The sequence below is a fragment of the Schistocerca americana genome, chromosome 7, assembly GCF_021461395.2.
Source record: "Schistocerca americana isolate TAMUIC-IGC-003095 chromosome 7, iqSchAmer2.1, whole genome shotgun sequence".
In the NCBI taxonomy this organism is placed as follows: domain Eukaryota; kingdom Metazoa; phylum Arthropoda; class Insecta; order Orthoptera; family Acrididae; genus Schistocerca; species Schistocerca americana.
In genome coordinates this window covers 351,041,800-351,059,031 of record NC_060125.1, presented here as the reverse complement: position 1 = coordinate 351,059,031, position 17,232 = coordinate 351,041,800, and the positions used below count along the sequence as shown (strand labels likewise).

Below are 17,232 nucleotides of genomic sequence, written 5' to 3'. Positions count from 1 at the left end.
CTCGAGTGCATTTCTACATTGTTAGTATCCCCAGGAGGCACGATCTGATGGAAAACTCGTGCGTAAACATCGAGATTGTTACAGCAAACAGGCTATTTGAGAAAATATGTAGAGGTTTCCAGAATACGACTTTCTTAGAGATAAACAGTGTCCAAAGAGAGCACTTCACAAGACATGGTCTCCACGTGAACGTAAAAGGGAAAAAGATTATTAGTGCCGAAATACTTAAATTTATTAATGAGTCATCTGTAATGGAAGTATCTCCAATCCCAATTCCGCCAAAACGAGAGTTGTCTGTAACAGTGGAACCATCATTATCTGCAGTAGAGCTACAACAAACACCAGTAGCAGCAGCAAAGGCTCAGATATTCTCACCAGCAGTGTCAGATAAACCAATAGCAGCAGAATCACCACAATCATCAGCAGAGCTGTCGTCATCAGCAACAGCATCCAGAACAGCAGACCCCATAATACTACCTCAAGGCAATGAAAATGCATGTGAGGAAAATATACAAAGGTCATTAGCCGCAGCAGCTAACAAAGAAGGGCAGTCACCAAGTCGGGGAGCACAGGAGCCACCAGCAACAGCAACCACACAGAAGAGGTGCCTGAGGCCGGGGAGATCAACAGCAGAAGCAGCTTCCAATCAAGACAGATGCCTGAGAACTAGGAGACCTGCTACACTAAGTGAGGATTTTTTGTGGTACCGAGTAAGCAGAAAGAAAACATGGAAAAAGATGTAAGTAAAACTGTCCATCTTAAATACCAGTGTGACAATAGTGAGAGGAATATGAACACCGGACAAAGATACGATCCAGGTTTAATGACACAAACTGAAAAAAATCACTGCATAGTACCAGAAGCAAAGGGAGCAAGTGAAGTGCTTAGTATATTACAGGAAGGGGAACTATTACATTTAAAGCCAACTGTTAGAATACTTCACCAAAATGTTCAATACATAAACAATAAAACAGAGGAACTAGAGGTAATCAGGAGTATAGGCCAAACATTCTAGTAGTTGCAGAACATGGGCTAAAAGAAAATCACATAGGAATTTACAACTTGAAGAATTATGTGAAAGTAACCAGTTTTTGCAGAACTTCCTATAAAGGTGGTGAGGTTGCCATTTTTTCTAACTATAAATCAACTAAAGCCATAAATATAACAAAATATGCTATAGAATTGAGCTTTGAAGCTACAGCACTGGAAACTAAAATTGCTGGGAATTTATGTTGTGTATTAGGTTTGTATCGATCACCAAATGGTATAATTAAAACCTTCTTTGAACAGCTGGAAGATATAATCCAACACCTCTCATAAACATATGCTTATTTGATCATTATAGGAGATCTGAACATAGACACGAGTAAAAATACAGACAATACTAAGACCCTACTGGACTTATTGTGCATATACAATCTAAAAATAAAAATAGATAAACCAACCAGAGTAACAAAGCATAGTGAAACTATTATTGATCATGTAATAACAAATATTCCTACATGCTATTGTGACACACAGGTAATAAACTCCACATTAGCAGACCATTTTGCATTCATGATAGACATAAATATAAAGACTAGTGATTCAGTGCAGAAGATGTGGGAGATGAGAAGACAGAACTACCCACATAACATAAATCTGCTAAAAAAGATGTTAGAGGCAGAAAACTGGGAAACAATATATGCAGCTAAAGATGCAAACACCAAATGGAACCAGTTTTATTCTTTATTCAATTATTATTATGATGTTACATGTCCTGTTAGTAAAAGGCTTGTCAAACAGCAACAAAAAAGAAAAGCTGGGTGACTGGAGAAGTAATCCATGCCAGAAATAATCTGAGAGTGTATTATGACCTCTCCAAACAAAAAATAATGAGGCCTACAACACACTGTATAAAATAAAAAAGAAAGAGTACTGTAGTTTTATCAGAGAAACTAAAGCATCATTCATCAGGATGTCTATAGATAAGAGAAAGAACTGCTCAAAAGGTTTATGGTCATTCATTAATGGAGAGAGAGGAAAAGTAACAAATCAGGCAGAGGACATCTGCCCACTGATGAGTGGGAAAAGCAACGCAAACCCTCTAGAAGTAGCCAATACTTTTAACAGATATTATATTACTGTAGCAGACGAATTAATAAGTCAAAATAAAACAAATGCAGTAAGTAAATTGTTAAACCCCCCACATACAAATCATACTATGGTTTTCATACCTACAACAGATGCAGAAGTGTCAAACCTAATAAAACAACTTAAAATTAAACACTCTTCTGGCTTGGATGGTGTTACATCACATCTCATAAAGGAATGCAGAGAATGTATATTAAAACCATTGACACACATGCTGAATGCTGCGATAGAAGAAGGTATATTTCCAGATTCACTGAAAGTAAGTAAAGTGAAGCCAATATTTAAGAAAGGGAACAGGGATGAATTAGGAAATTACAGGCCAATATCATTGATCTCAACATTTGCTAAAATCTATGAAATGATAATTAAGAATAGAATTGTAAGTTTTATAACAAAGTACAGTATACTGCATTCATCACAACATGGTTTCAGAGAAGGGAAGTCAACAAAAACAGCATCAACAGATATAATTGAGCACATTCTTAATTTACTTGACAGGCAACAAAAGACTTGTGGGATTTTTATGGACCTATCTAAGGCATTTGATTGTGTGAACCACTCAAAATTAATGATGAAATTATATCAGTATGGAATTAGAGGAAAATGCTATGACATACTTAAATCATACATTACAAACAGGAAACAATGCACAGAAATCAGACATACTAGTGGGGGAAATATAACAAACTACATATCAGAATTACAAACAGTTAAACACGGTGTGCCGCAAGGATCTGTGCTTGGGCCAATACTATTTATACTCTACGTAAATGACTTCCCTAGCTATATAAATCAGAAACTTATAATGTATGCTGATGACACAACAATCATTTGCACAGCTGACACAAAGGAGGAGCTTGAGAAGGAAGCACTCCTGACTATTGAAAATGCAAATAAATATTTAACACAAAACAACCTGTTTATGAATCAGTCTAAAACAATGAATGTAGTATTTCAGACCAAGCATAGTGAAAATTATAATGTAAATGGAAAGACTATTGAAGAAGTAACCAGCACAAATTTTCTTGGAACTATAATAGACAAACATTTGGCACGGGGGGAGCACATAGATGCACTGTGTAAAAAGATAAACAAACAGATCTTCATCATGCATAAAACAGCTAAGACTGTGGATGATAAAGTCCTCAGATCAATGTATTATGGACTTGTCTTCCCACATTTGTCTTATTCAGTTCATATATGGGGAAATGCACAAGCTGGCTACCTAAAAAGAATATTCACAATTCAGAAAAGGGCAGTGAGATGCATTGCAAAAATACCACCAAGACAGACCTGTAGGCAAGCTTTTGTACACTATAATATTATGACAGTATATTCACTGTATATATACCAAAGCATAATGGTGGTAAGGTCAAGTGATAAACACCTCCTAAATAAAGATGTACACAAACACGGTACAAGAGGAAATGAAAATTACTACATGATAAACAGAAATCTAAAACTGTCTATGACTGCCCCAGAAGAAGCAGGCAAAAGGTTTTTTAATAAACTCCCCAAAATCATTAAAAAAGAAACAGATCTAAAATGTTTTAAAAATCATTTGAAACTATATCTCACAGAGAAATGTATATACAGTTTGAGTGAATACTAAGATGGTGTTTAAATATATCATTACTGAAATGTACCTGAAAAAATTATCATTTCTGTATGTTTTTTTTTATTTGTGTGTTCGTATAATGTGAAACATGTAAAACCTTTGTATGATTATGGACTATTTCTGTTTAATCATTTGTTTCATTTATATATATATTGAAATCAAGTTTGATGTTAATAGGCTATTGTATGACACACCCAATACTCTCAGCTGGATTTTCAGCTGGAGTCCATGGGCAAAGAATAAATAAATAAATAAATTTTTAAAGTATAGCTCTTTAAACACACAAAAATATGAAATCTTAATATTTTATACATTTTTCAGGATTCAAAGTAAATCTCACTCATGGTGAATTGAAAGCAACTCTTCAGCAGGCTGGGTGCTTCATTGCTGGACCAACAGCTCGTTTGGCTCCTGCTGACAAAGAACTTTACAAGAGAAGAGATGTTACTGCCACAGTTGATAGCAATTCTTTAATTATTGGTATGTTTGTGGTATCTTTCAACTTAATCTTCCATACTATATTTCAAACTCTACTTTTAATAATGTACAGACAGTGCTGGTTGAGAATAACAAATTATTAAGGAATAAAGGAGATCACTCATCAAAAGGCAGAAGTGCTGTATCATTGACAGGTACACAAACAAAGTGTACAGAGCTACATACACACACACAGATATATGCACATGCATGTCGCCCTACATTGTGGTCACTTGATTGCCAGCTCTTCCATGGCCCACAGTGATTGGAAAGAGGTGGCAATTGACTGAGCGCAATGTAGGGAGACAGGCATGTGCGTATGTGTGTGTGTGTGTGTGTGTGTGTGTGTGTGTGTGTGTGTGTGTGTGTGTGGTGTGTGTGTGTGTGTGTGTGTGTGTGTGTGTGTTTTTTGTGTGTGTTGTGAGTGTATATTTGTGTGCATTCCCTCGGGGAATGTATCAAATGAGGTAGTAAATAAGCCTTTTGCAGATATGATAAAATGGTTTGAAACTAATGGTCTCTCCATCAATTTAAAAAAGACCAATTATGTTCTTTTTTCCTCTAATACAAATGTTACCAATGAATCTAAAAATGGGCGAATGTGAGATTCTAAAGGTTGAGTGCTCCAAATTCTTGGGTCTGCATATAGACAGCAAGACTTAAATGGCACTACCATATTCAAGATCTGTGGAAAAGGTTAAACTCAACAACATTTGCCACCGTAAAAACAGTTTACTTTGGCTATTTCCATAAACTTACAGCCTATGGTGTAATATTCTGGGGAAATAAACTAATAGCAAGAAAAGTGTTCCACACACAGAAGCGAGTCATAAGAATTGTGTGTGGAGTACATCCTAGACACTCAAGCAGAAATCTATTTAGAGATCTTCAGATCTTTACATCTGCTCAATATATTTTTTCCCTGATGTACTCTGTTTCAAAAAAATAGCAACTTATTTAAAACCAATAGCTTGTACCATAATTATAACACCAGAAGAAAACTTGATGTTCCTTATGATTCTAAAAACAAAGAGCATGGTGCAGAAGGATGTTTTATACAGTGGCAGCCAGATTTTTAATGCCCTTCCACCAATAATTAAAAAACTGGTTGGAAACATATCCAAGTTTAAAGAAAAGCTGAGGCAATGCCTTCTAGATGGATCTTATTATAGTATAGATGAATATCTAAGCCAAAATGCACAATACCCTGGGTATGCTTAAATCTATTTTTGTGACCTTTATGGCCTTATCATCATTCTTTGCCTATCTACATTGTAATTTAAAACTGAAGTGTATGTATATCAATATGTATAACTGTATGGACACAGATTGTATAACTGTTTATTCTTTCAGAAGTCAAGTATGATAACTCATATGTCGTCTCCTTCATTCCTAAATAATTCATTAAACTCTACTTTTGCTTTGTCAGTGTGCTTTTGAAAGAAAAAACATTGTTTTGAGACTATACTAATGGGAGTAGGGAGTAATAAAAAAGGAAATACTAACCAGCAAAGTGCAGTCACAAAGTAATTGTATGACTGAAAGAAAAAACTGTTAACACACAAACACAGACTTCATTATAAGGGACAATTTATTCTGCTCGGGACTAACATCTAGTCAAAAGTAAATTTATTCCGATTTCTGAACATAAAAGTAAACTATGATTGTTATACAATGACATGAAAGGAAAATAGGACTAAAAGACCCACAGAAGTAGGAAAACAATGGTGTAATACAAGACTGTTAGCTGTAAACAGAAAGGTGACAGGCTCAGGTTCAGTGTCTCCTTGTCCCACTGACCTACAGAAAGAAAAAATATATGACTTTAAAGTTCAAGTTGTATGCATTTTCTGTGTTTTCCATTGGTTTCATATTGCCTTTCTGTTTGTTTATTACATCACATATTGGCTTACACTCTGAAAGCTTCAGCAGTTCTTCTTCTTCTTCTTTTGTAGTAATTATACTTGTTTCAGGTTCCATTATTTCGAAGAAAGTAGCAGAGGGGACCAAATATCTAGTTATGGATATTAAAGTTGGAAATGCTGCATTTTATAAGAAAATTGAGACTGCAAAATTATTAGGTGAAAATATGGTGAGTGTTATTTGATGTGGGGAAACACAGATAACCTTATTAACACAGTGGTCAGATGGAACAGAAAAGTGTTGAAGGATGCAATTCAAATCTCTCAAATTAATTCTTTCTCCATATGGCAGCTCTGTGATGTTAACTTTTTATTCTGTTGTTGATATGTGGTTGCCATCTGATACAGTTTTTTGTACTTATTCTCAAGTTGCTAAATGTTACCAGAAGTTCATCATATAAATCATTATTATTACAAGTTACCTAATTAGTGTGCCTGAGGAATTCTCTTGGCTCTTTGAATTTATCAGATTAGGAGCCCAGAGCTGTATTGATTTACAGGACATGTGATAAAATGGAGCATAGTTGATGAGATAGAGAAATATAATTTCCATTGTTCAATGGAATCAATTTTAGTATTAGGAAATTTTGGATTTAGGTGGTGTTAAATCAGATGTATCTACTGGAATTGATTCAAATGAAATATTCTGAAATGGTAATTTTTAAAGATAATGATATGGCAGAAGTACACACAAAAAGATGTGCAGTTAGCAACTTTGAAAAAATGTAACAACAAAAGCAAGTTTCAAATCATACAGAAAATTGCAGATAATTATATGGAAAATGTCCAAGACAAAGCTACCTCATTTGATATGTCTTTGTCACTATACATTGTTTTTCAATGAAGAGAAATAGCAGATCAGTTGTTAATTTGGAAAACTTTACTAATGATGAAATTTTACTCAAGAAATAACTTGCTTACTGCTCATTTTCTGCAGTTCAACAAATTAGTTCAAGAATAATTATCATCAGGAGCAACATTAGAGGGATTTGATGTTGTTTGTCACCTATTGTTGACAATGCTGCTGGATTATGATAATCTAGTGACAATACTAGAAATTCTGTCACCAGATACATTAACTCTAGATTTTTTGAAGAACTGACTTTCAAATGAAGAGCAGAAGTGTATTCAAGAAAGACCCCATTAAGCAAATGACAGTTTTTTGTTGCAACCAGGTGAATTGAAGTCCAGTAATTCACGTAGAAATATTAAATCAAATAAAAAAGCTTCTAATTGTTTTACTTTTTGAGTTTATGATCATGAATTGGAAGGAGACTCTGTCATATTGTCAAAAAGCAAAGAAAAATGAAGCATAGAAACCAAAACAAAATGCTGCAGGTGCAGTCTCTGATGATCAAGCTGGAAAAGAGAATAGCAAGTTAAGAAAATTTAGCAATATCATCTCAAATGATTCTGGAGCCACACAGCATTTAATAAATACTGTAGTAATATGCAGTTGAAAAACATGGTGAGATTGAAGTTATAAGTTATGTGAATGAGAAGAAAATACCAGTTTTGATTACAGATATTCTGTCAAATCCAGAACCCCATCTGTAACTTGCAGTGTAAATTAGAAATCTAAAGGTTTGCAAGCCGTTTTTGAAAAGTGTAAAGGTATTATCCAGAAGGACAATGTGGTTCTTGTTGCTGCACAGAGAAATGAGACAATCTTGTACACATTAAATCTTATACATAAAGAACTTGTTTGTTGGTTAGCTTCATCAACACAGATGACTGAATTATGTTCCAAAAGGTAGGCTCACCTCATTTACAATAACACTCATAAGTTCCAGATGCATCTATGTCTACATTCATACTCTGCAGATCACCACGAGCTGCATGGCATGTCCAATTGATATTAGGGTTTCTTCCTGTTCCATTCACATATGGAGCATGGAACAAATGATGTTTTGAATGCCTTTGTATGTGCAGTAATTATTCCAATTTTATCCTCATGATCGCTGTGTGATTGCTACATAGGGAGTTGCAGTATATTCCTAGAGTAATCATTCAAAGCCAGTTATTTAAACTTTGTTAATAGACTTTCTTGCGATAGTTTATGTCAAGAGTCTTCCAGTTAAGTTTCTTCAGTATCTCTGTGACACTTTCCCACAGATTAAACAAACCTGTGACCATTTGTGCTGCACTTTTATGCAATCATTCAACATCCCCTGTTAGTCCTATCTGGTACTACTCCCACACACTTGAGCAATATTCTAGAACCAGTCACATGAGTAATTTGTAAGCAATCTCCTTTGTAGACTGATTGCACTTCCCCAGTATTCCACCCATAAACCAAAGTCATTCATCTGCCTTTCTGTATCCCTGCAAAGTGTTACCCAAATATTTGTACAAGTTGGCCTATTCCAACAGTGATTCACTGATATTATAGTAATGGATTATTTTCATTTTTCGTTTTGTGAAGTGCAGAATATTATATTTTTGAACATTTTGAAGCAAGTTGCCAATCTGTGCACCACTTTGAAATCATAACAATACCTGACAACTTCTTTCAGATAGCACTTCATTATAGACAACTGCATCATCTATAAAAAGCCTGATTTTACTATTAACATTGTCTGCATGGTCATTAATATACAACATGAACAGAAAGAGTCCCAACACACCTCCCTGAGAGATACCCAAAGTTACTTCTACATCTGATGATGGCTCTCCTTCCAAGATAACATGCTACATCCTCCCTACCAAAAAGTCCTCAGTCCAGTCACAAAATTTCACTTACCCCTAAATGATCATACTTTTGATGATAAGCATAGGTATATTACTAAGAAATCAGGAAACACAGCATCTACCTGATTGCATTGATCCAAAGCTTTCAGTATATCACATGAGAAAAGTGCAGGTTGGGTTTCACATGATCGATGTTTTCAAAATCCATACTGGTTGGCATTGAGGTCATTCTGTTCAAGATACCTTATTATGTTTGAGCTCAGAATATGTTCTACAATTCTACAAGGAATCAATGTCAAGGATAATGGATGGTAGTCTTGTGGATCACTTCTACTACACTTCTTGCAGGCAGGTGTGACCTGTGCCTTTTTCCAGGAACTAGGCACGGATTTTTGTTCCAGGGATCTACAATAGATAATTGTGGTGTAGAATCTTACAGGGACTCCATCAGGCTCTGGAACTTTGTTCAGTTGTAATGATTTCAGCTGTTTCTCAACACCATTGACAGTAGTACTTATTTCATTCATCTTTTCGGTGGTACAAGGATTAAATTGGGGCAATACTCCTGGGTTTCCCTTAGTAAAGGAACATTTGAAAATGGAGATAAGGCTTTCAGCTTTTGCTGTGCTACCATCAATTTCCTATCCTGTCTCATTCACTATGGCCTGGACACTAACTTTGGTGCCACTAACAGACTTTACACATGACCAGCATTTCTTTTGGTTCTGTGAAAGATTACTTGACAATATCCTGCTATGGTGGTCATTGAAGGCATCATGCATTGCTCTCTTGACAGCCAAAAGCATTTCATCCAGTATCTCTTTATCTATAGCCCTGTGCTTTGATTTACAGCTGTTATGCAGTAATCTCTGTTTCTTTAGAAGTTTCTTTACAGTGACTGTATACCATGGAGGTTCCCTCCCATTATTAACTGTTCTACTGGGTACATACCTATCAAGTGCATGGTTAACTATTCTTTTGCTCTTGAGCCAGAGTTCCTCAACATACTCCTGCCCTGTACTGAAAGTTTCAAATTCCTCATTGAGATGTGACACTACTGATTTTTTATCTAATTCACTAAATACATATATCGTTGTTTGATTGTTTTAGTTGCCCTTTGTACTTTGTTAATCATTGTTGTCACAACAGCATCATGGTCACTGATATCAGTATCGAAGTGGTCAACCTCAAAGAGGTCGTGTCTATTAGTTACTATTAGATCCAATATATTTCCATCATGAGTGGGGTTCCTAACTATCTGTTCAAGGTAGTGTTCAGAGAAGGCATTTATTAAAGTTTCACAGGATGTCTTACCATGTCCATCACTAACAAAACTAATTTTTCCAATTAGTTGTTGGATGATTAAAGTCTCCAGTTGTGTTTACATTATGATTGGGGAACTTACATACAAATGAACTGAGATTTTCTTTAAAGTTTTTGGTTACAGAAGGGGATGAGTCTGGTGGACGATACAAGTATTCACTTATCATTTTATGCCTACCCTGATACTGAATCTTGTCCAAACAATATCACATGCAGCTTCAGTTTCTACCTCAGTGGATTTGAGTTTCTTTTCTACTGTGACATATACACCACCTCCATTCCCCATTTGTCTATCCTTTCAATATACACTTAAATGTTCCCTAAAAATCTCACTGTTATCAATTTAAGGTTTCAACCAGCTTTATGTACCTAGTATTATGTGAGCTTTGCTGTTTTTCATGAGCATTTCAAATTCTGGCACTTTGTTGCAAATCCTTCGACAATTTACCTTTAGGATTTAAATACTCTAGCGTGTGGGAGGCATTTCTTTCGATATTATACTGATACTTCTAGGTTTCCTACAGCTGTCATTATCTGGATTAGATGAAGAGTTGCCTAATCCAAAAAAATCAGCTGCCTGATTAGCAACCTCTGATGTGTAGTCCACACCTGACTCATTTAGGGGGACCCTACAGTTCTCAACCCTATGGTGCAAATCCAGGAAGTCACAGCTTAGCTTGTTACAGAACCTTCAAGATCTCTGGTTCAGTCATTCCACTCAACTCAGAACCAAAGGTCCACAATCAGTACTGGGGACAATACTGCAGATTGTCAGCTTCATGGAAACTCCATGTGCAAGGCTGGTCTTCGCAGCCTTTCTGCCAGTTGCTGGAATGACCCAAGATTGACCTCGGAGCCCTGATGATAGGCATCATTTGTTCCAACATGTGCCACAATCTGCAGTTGGTTTCGCCCTATTACCTAAATGACTGCTGGAATAGCTTCTTCAACATGTTGAATGAGGCCCCCAGGCATACACGCTGAGTGCATCTGCTGCCCTTTCCTGTCCCTTGTTGCCTTTTCTCTAAAGGGTACCTTCACCCACCAAATGTTTGGAGTGTCAATGAGTAATAGATCCCTACCCTTTTGTGTTTGTGTACTCCTGACACTAGACAAAACAGGTCTCCCCAAAGCAGGTGATGTGAGTCCCACTGGCTCAGTTTCAGTGAAAGACAGCACCTCAAACTTGTTGGTTAGGTGGATCAGTACAGCACCCTGAGTCCTCCATGGTCCCTGTCCACCCTATACAGGATGTGTAGATCTACCATTGAAATGCCACTCACAATCAAGTGGGTGAGTAATGACTGGTCCTGTACTTTCTGCAGAGGAGACAAGATGTGCTACACATGTACTGAATGGAAACAGACACTGCAGCCCACAAAACATGAAGAGGAAACACAACTAGACCAATTGAAATTATTCATAGTAAATGGACCAGTCACTCCCCAAGTTCGTATGATAATAAAAGCAACATTTTAGCATCTATTGATTACTTTACTCATTTTTACTGTGCATATTGTCAAGAAAGGAAGTCAGAAGTCTGGCATTCCTGATTGCAGGCTCCCAGGCTGTGCTGAGATGGTAGCCACTGTTGCCTGGGGGTTGGTTAAGGACAAATATTAGATTAATGCATTTCATGTGAAACCCCAGTGGCATGTATCATATTGTGAACTCAAAGTGAATGCTCAAATCTTCACAAAAAGTTTTAAGCTCATTCAATATATACTCTCACCCATCATCACAATGAAGACAGCAGATTTTCAAATTAAAATGAGCTGTAGAGATTGCTTCAAAATTTTTGAAAAACCTTGAGACAAGGGCCGTAGATGGAGCAGACAGAGACGGACGCCGGGACTTGAACCCCATGCACGTCCCCCCCCCCCCCCTCGCACCACCACCACCACCAGCCGATCCAGGCGCATCGGGCAATTCCACGGGTGCGTGATTGACCGGCTGCGGGAAGTGGAGAGCAGTCCAGCAGAGATATAAGCCCACAACAGATGATATCCCGACACTTTGCCTGAAGATGATGGAGACGCATTCCATCGAAACGTTGCTATGAGATGACGATGCTACTCAGCTGACAACCCGTGAAGACTTCATATATGAAATTCGCAGAGAAAGCCTGCATCCTTCGGCATGAATTTACATTGGGTGTCATCCATCATCCATTTATTCCATTCCTCTCATACACACTTTAAATAGCTTATTTATCAAGACATCAAAAGGTTGTAATTGTGAAGTAAGTCCTCCTCGAATAATAGTAAACTCAGTATTTCCCTATCTCAATTTCACTTTCACGTAATCTTTAAAATGACTATCAAGCTGAACTAGCACAACAGAGACCTATACTTCAATAAAGTACCTCTCCTTCTCTTCCACACTCTGTTAATCTATAATTTCATACCAACATCTGCCATCCAGTCCTTGTCATGTGTGTGAATAACAATCCATGGTGGTATTTCGAAAGGTTTTGCCATTGTTTTGTGCTTGAAAATTGGCCATTGGATTAAGTTTAGTACTATCTTCACAACATGAAAGGGTAACAGTGTAGTACATTTTTTTATGTCCACATGTTTTTGTAGTTACAGTTTTGGCAGCTTTCATGGCAACAGTTCTGTTACTCGGCACATCAAATGTCAGAGGAGTTTCATCTATATTCATGGTTTTATTTAGTTCCACACTAATTTTCTTTTGATGTTGAATAATAAAATAATGTAAAGATAATATTTTGTCTTCATTCTCTTGTGGAATTTTCTGAGATATTTTGGTTTTGGTTTGCATGCTAAGTCTATGACACTTCACAAACGTTTTAAAGTCTCTTAAGTTCCACTCTAGTCCTAGCTTACGAGCATTTATGTGCATCATTTTTGTATCAGTTCGAAAGCCATTTTGATAGTGTCCTAGAATCCGTTTCATGTATCATCTTCTAGTTTTCGCCATTTTGAATTCAGTCCTCTATTTGCTCATTCAGTCTTCCTCATTTTTTTCAGCTCTTCTTTACTAGCCTGCCAATAGCAAATGGTTTTTTGTTTTAGTGCAGGGCCAAAATGCCACTCAGCTACTCTGTTTCCATATTCTTCAGCATGTGCTATTACTTTCAATTGATAGCCTGCACCATATGAATACCTCATATTTTTCCATTACGAAACCAGCTACTAACGAAAATATGATACTGTTACCAGTAACACAAATCACTTTCAATTCAAGTTCACTGGGATTGTAGAGTGCAATGACACATCATAGGCTAGACAATGTTCTGGGTTTGTGATGGCACGGTGGGAGGGACACAGTATTAGCAAGCTTGTGTATCCCCACAACTAATGTTCATCACATCAGTGCAGTGCTGCTACCAGTTGAATCCATTGTTGCAAGATAGTGAAAGGTTTCCTGAGACATCGAATATATGGCAATTTTTCAAGTCTGGTAAGTATTTTAAATCAAATTCTGGACATTTTAATATTTATTTCCAGTATAAGATTTACATTAATTTAGAGGCAATTTTCCAAAGAAAATAGTGTGCCTTATAGTCCATAAAATATGGTATATTTAGATCAAACAGCTCAGTTTGGTACTGTACCTTTATTTTCAGCACACACAACCTACTTATAATAGGACTAGGAGTTGTATGGTTTCTCTAATGTCATAAAAATATAGTTTGTTTAGAAATGGAGCATGTTCTGCATAATCAAATGTTCTATGTGCATTGCAGAAAAATCCATACAGACTTGAAGAAAGCATTTAGTTTTAGATTCTATGGAAGTAGTAGATGAAAAGTCTTACCTGTTGCTATATTGTGCTTCATTATTTATAGCAAGACTTCAGTAATCAACTGGAGCTAAAGGGATTGGTATAAAGATTAATGGAGAGAAAAATCTCCCTGCTCATAAAGTGCAGTAATGTCAGACTTTTTAGCCCTTTTAGAACATATCCCTCAAGTATTTTTTTCATTTATGCAATATGTCAGCTACTAACTAACACAGTCGTCATATTTTCTGTTCTAATGAGCAGTATATATCATATACATTTGTACTGCCTGATAATTTAAAGATCTTCACTATATATAATATGAAAGTGGACAAAACCCCAGAGCAAGTAAATTTATTCAATTAAACTAATGAACCATAGCAATTTATATCTTCTACTTTTGATGAACTGACATTAGTTTTTGTGATAACACTACCTATTGGCTCAACTAATTAATAAAATAAACCATTGAACTACTGTAAAGAAACAAATATTTTATTTACCCTTGTAACTATGGCTTTACAATTAATTACCTTTCATGCATTTTCATTTGTTAGTGGATTTCTCATTGCTTCTATGATTGTGTGTGTGTGTGTGTGTGTGTGTGTGTGTGTGTGTGTGTGTGTGTGTGTGTGTGGACATTCACAGACTAATACGCCCAGTTCCTACCCCCACAAGTGTTATCAATGTAAAACAAGCCTCAAGCACCCACCCACTGCCACCTATTACAGTGTCACCTTTGTATGACTTTAAAGACAGATTAAAATTCACTGCACAGGTATCTATGTAGAGATGACATCCACTTAACTGGTATGAAGCATGAAAGGACAAAAAGGAACTATCTGCTTTCTGGATGTTCCATATCAATTTGGCTAGCATGCTTAACACCACCATGTGTCTCATGTGACATTGCTGCATGCTATACTACAGGAGCCCTTTGAATCTTCCCATGCAGTACTACTTTCGCTGAATTCCAGAGATGGCAAACTGTATTCTAAAATATCCTTCTTGCATCCCACCACCCTCAGAATTTAACCTCAATTTATATAATCTCCATTCCGTCCCGTATATCCAAATCCTGTGTAGCGTTTGTTAGCAATTTCTCATTTTTTTACATATTCCCCTCCAAAAAGTACAACCCCTTCCTTCTACTCCCTCCCTCCCACTTTCTCTTTTTTCCCTTCTTTCAATTCTTTAACTGCATCATTCTCTACCTTTCCTCTTCCATCCTTATTTGTCACATTGTCTTTTGTATCATCTTTGAACTATAACTGGCACAATCCTTAAAACAATTAGTAAAAAATAGCTATTCCATTCCTTGTTTTCCTTGTGCTTACTTTTGATAGTACTATTAGATTACATTCATCTCATGAATTTCACAATAATATCACTATGCATGTTTCTGATTAGTTATGTAAGATCAAACTTAGCATGTCTTTTACTTGTCTCAATATATCTGAAGATATTCAGAGTATGACCAATCAGTTATCACTGTAAATACAAATGTGACAATAACTGTAATTAAAATTTTAGAGTAATATTATTATCAACTGGAAAGTTATTGGAAGCACACTTTTTCAATAAGTAGAAATTACAGTATGGTATCTGCAATCATGTAGTATCACTACAACATGGAGACACCGTGATTCCCTTTCTGTTTCCTTTAAGAACAATATTGCTATAAATGTTTGACAGTCTGCTGAGGGTTATTTGGGTGACAAAGTAGGTGTCATTCATTTTGAATAACTAAACACGTAGTATCTATGTTCAGTTTTTGATGATATTGTGTGTTATCCTTTTCAGATTGAGGTTGCTGATGGCCTAGGAGTAAAGTGTCGAGTTGTACTGTCAAAAATGGATACTCCTATTGGAAAGGCAGTTGGTAATGGACTAGAAGTTGCTGAGGCCATTGACTGCCTTAAGGGGAATGGACCCTCAGACTTAAATGATCTTGTCACAACTCTTGGTAAGGGACAGTTTCTAAATGAATCTAAACATAAATATAATATATTTAATAAGCCAAAGTGATACTGTAAGTCACTTTGAAAACTAATATTTATACACTTCAAGAATACAAATAGAAATGATGCACCATAGAGGAATTATCTGAATGGGATGGGAATTGGTAGATGTGATGTCCACGTACAAACAAATTATTACAATTTCAGAAAAATTGGATGATTTATTCAAAAGAAAGATCTTCATAAATTGAGCAACTCAATAATGCATTGGTCCACCTCTGGCCCTTATGAAACGTGTTATTTGGCTTGGTATTGGTTGAAAGAATTGCTGGATGCCCTCCTGAGGTACATCATGACAAATTCTGTCCAGCTGGCATACTGCATCATCAAAATCCCATGCTGATTAGAGGGCGCTGCCCATAATGCTTGAAACATTCCCAATTGGGGAGAGATCTGGAGCACTTACTGGCCAAGGTAAGATTTGGAAAGCATGGAGACAAGCAATACAAACTCTCACCATGTGCAGGAAGATATTACCTTGCTGAAATGTAAGCCCAGGATGGGTGTAGAATATCACTGTTCTGTGAGAATGCCATGGATGACTACCAAAAGGGTCGTGATATCAAAAGAAATGGCACCCCAGACCATCACTCCTGGTTGTTGGGCCATATGGCAGGTGACAGTCAGGTTGGTATCCCATCACTGTCCAGAATGTATGCAGACACGTCTTCGATGTGGAACCTCATTGGCTGTAGTGATGAGTCCCACTTTGAACTAAGTCTTTATGACCAGTGGAGACTTGTCTGGAGATGCATCAGACTGTGATGGGAATACTAACCTGACTGTTGCCGCCATATGGCCTGACATCCGGGAGTGGTGGTCTGGGTTGTAATTTCATTTCATAGCAGAATGCCTTTGGTGGTCATCTATAGCACCCTTAAAGCACAGTAGTACATTGATCATATTCTCCACCCTGTTTTGTTGTCTTTCATGGCAAGCCATCCTGAGCTTACAATTAAGTAAGATTAAGTAAGATGATGCCCCCACTACCCCCCCCCCACCCCCACCCACCCACCCACACACACACACACACACACACACACACACACACACACACACATGGTGAGAGAGTCTACTGCTTGTCTTCGTGCTTGACAAACCCTACCTTTATCAGAAAGGTCTCCATATCTCTCCCCAATTGAGAACATTAGAGCATTATGGGCAAGGCCCTCAAACCAGCTCAGGGTTTTGACGATCTAGCTCATTGACTGGACAGAATTTGGCACAATATCTCTCAGCAGAACATCCAACAACTCTATCAATCAATTCCAAGCTGAATAGCTGCTTTGTTTGTACAAGT

At 36.8% G+C, this 17,232-nt stretch overlaps 1 protein-coding gene across 1 annotated transcript in view; it reads left to right on the top strand.

The window, feature by feature from the left end:
- LOC124622158 (thymidine phosphorylase-like) overlaps window positions 1-17,232 on the top strand; it is a 186,297-nt gene that overhangs the window by 120,055 nt on the left and 49,010 nt on the right. Inside the window, exons 5-7 of the mRNA XM_047147798.1 lie at window positions 4,073-4,231; window positions 6,202-6,320; window positions 15,715-15,877. Of these exons, the coding sequence (XP_047003754.1) occupies window positions 4,073-4,231; window positions 6,202-6,320; window positions 15,715-15,877 (441 nt within the window). The remainder of the gene's footprint in view (window positions 1-4,072; window positions 4,232-6,201; window positions 6,321-15,714; window positions 15,878-17,232) is intronic.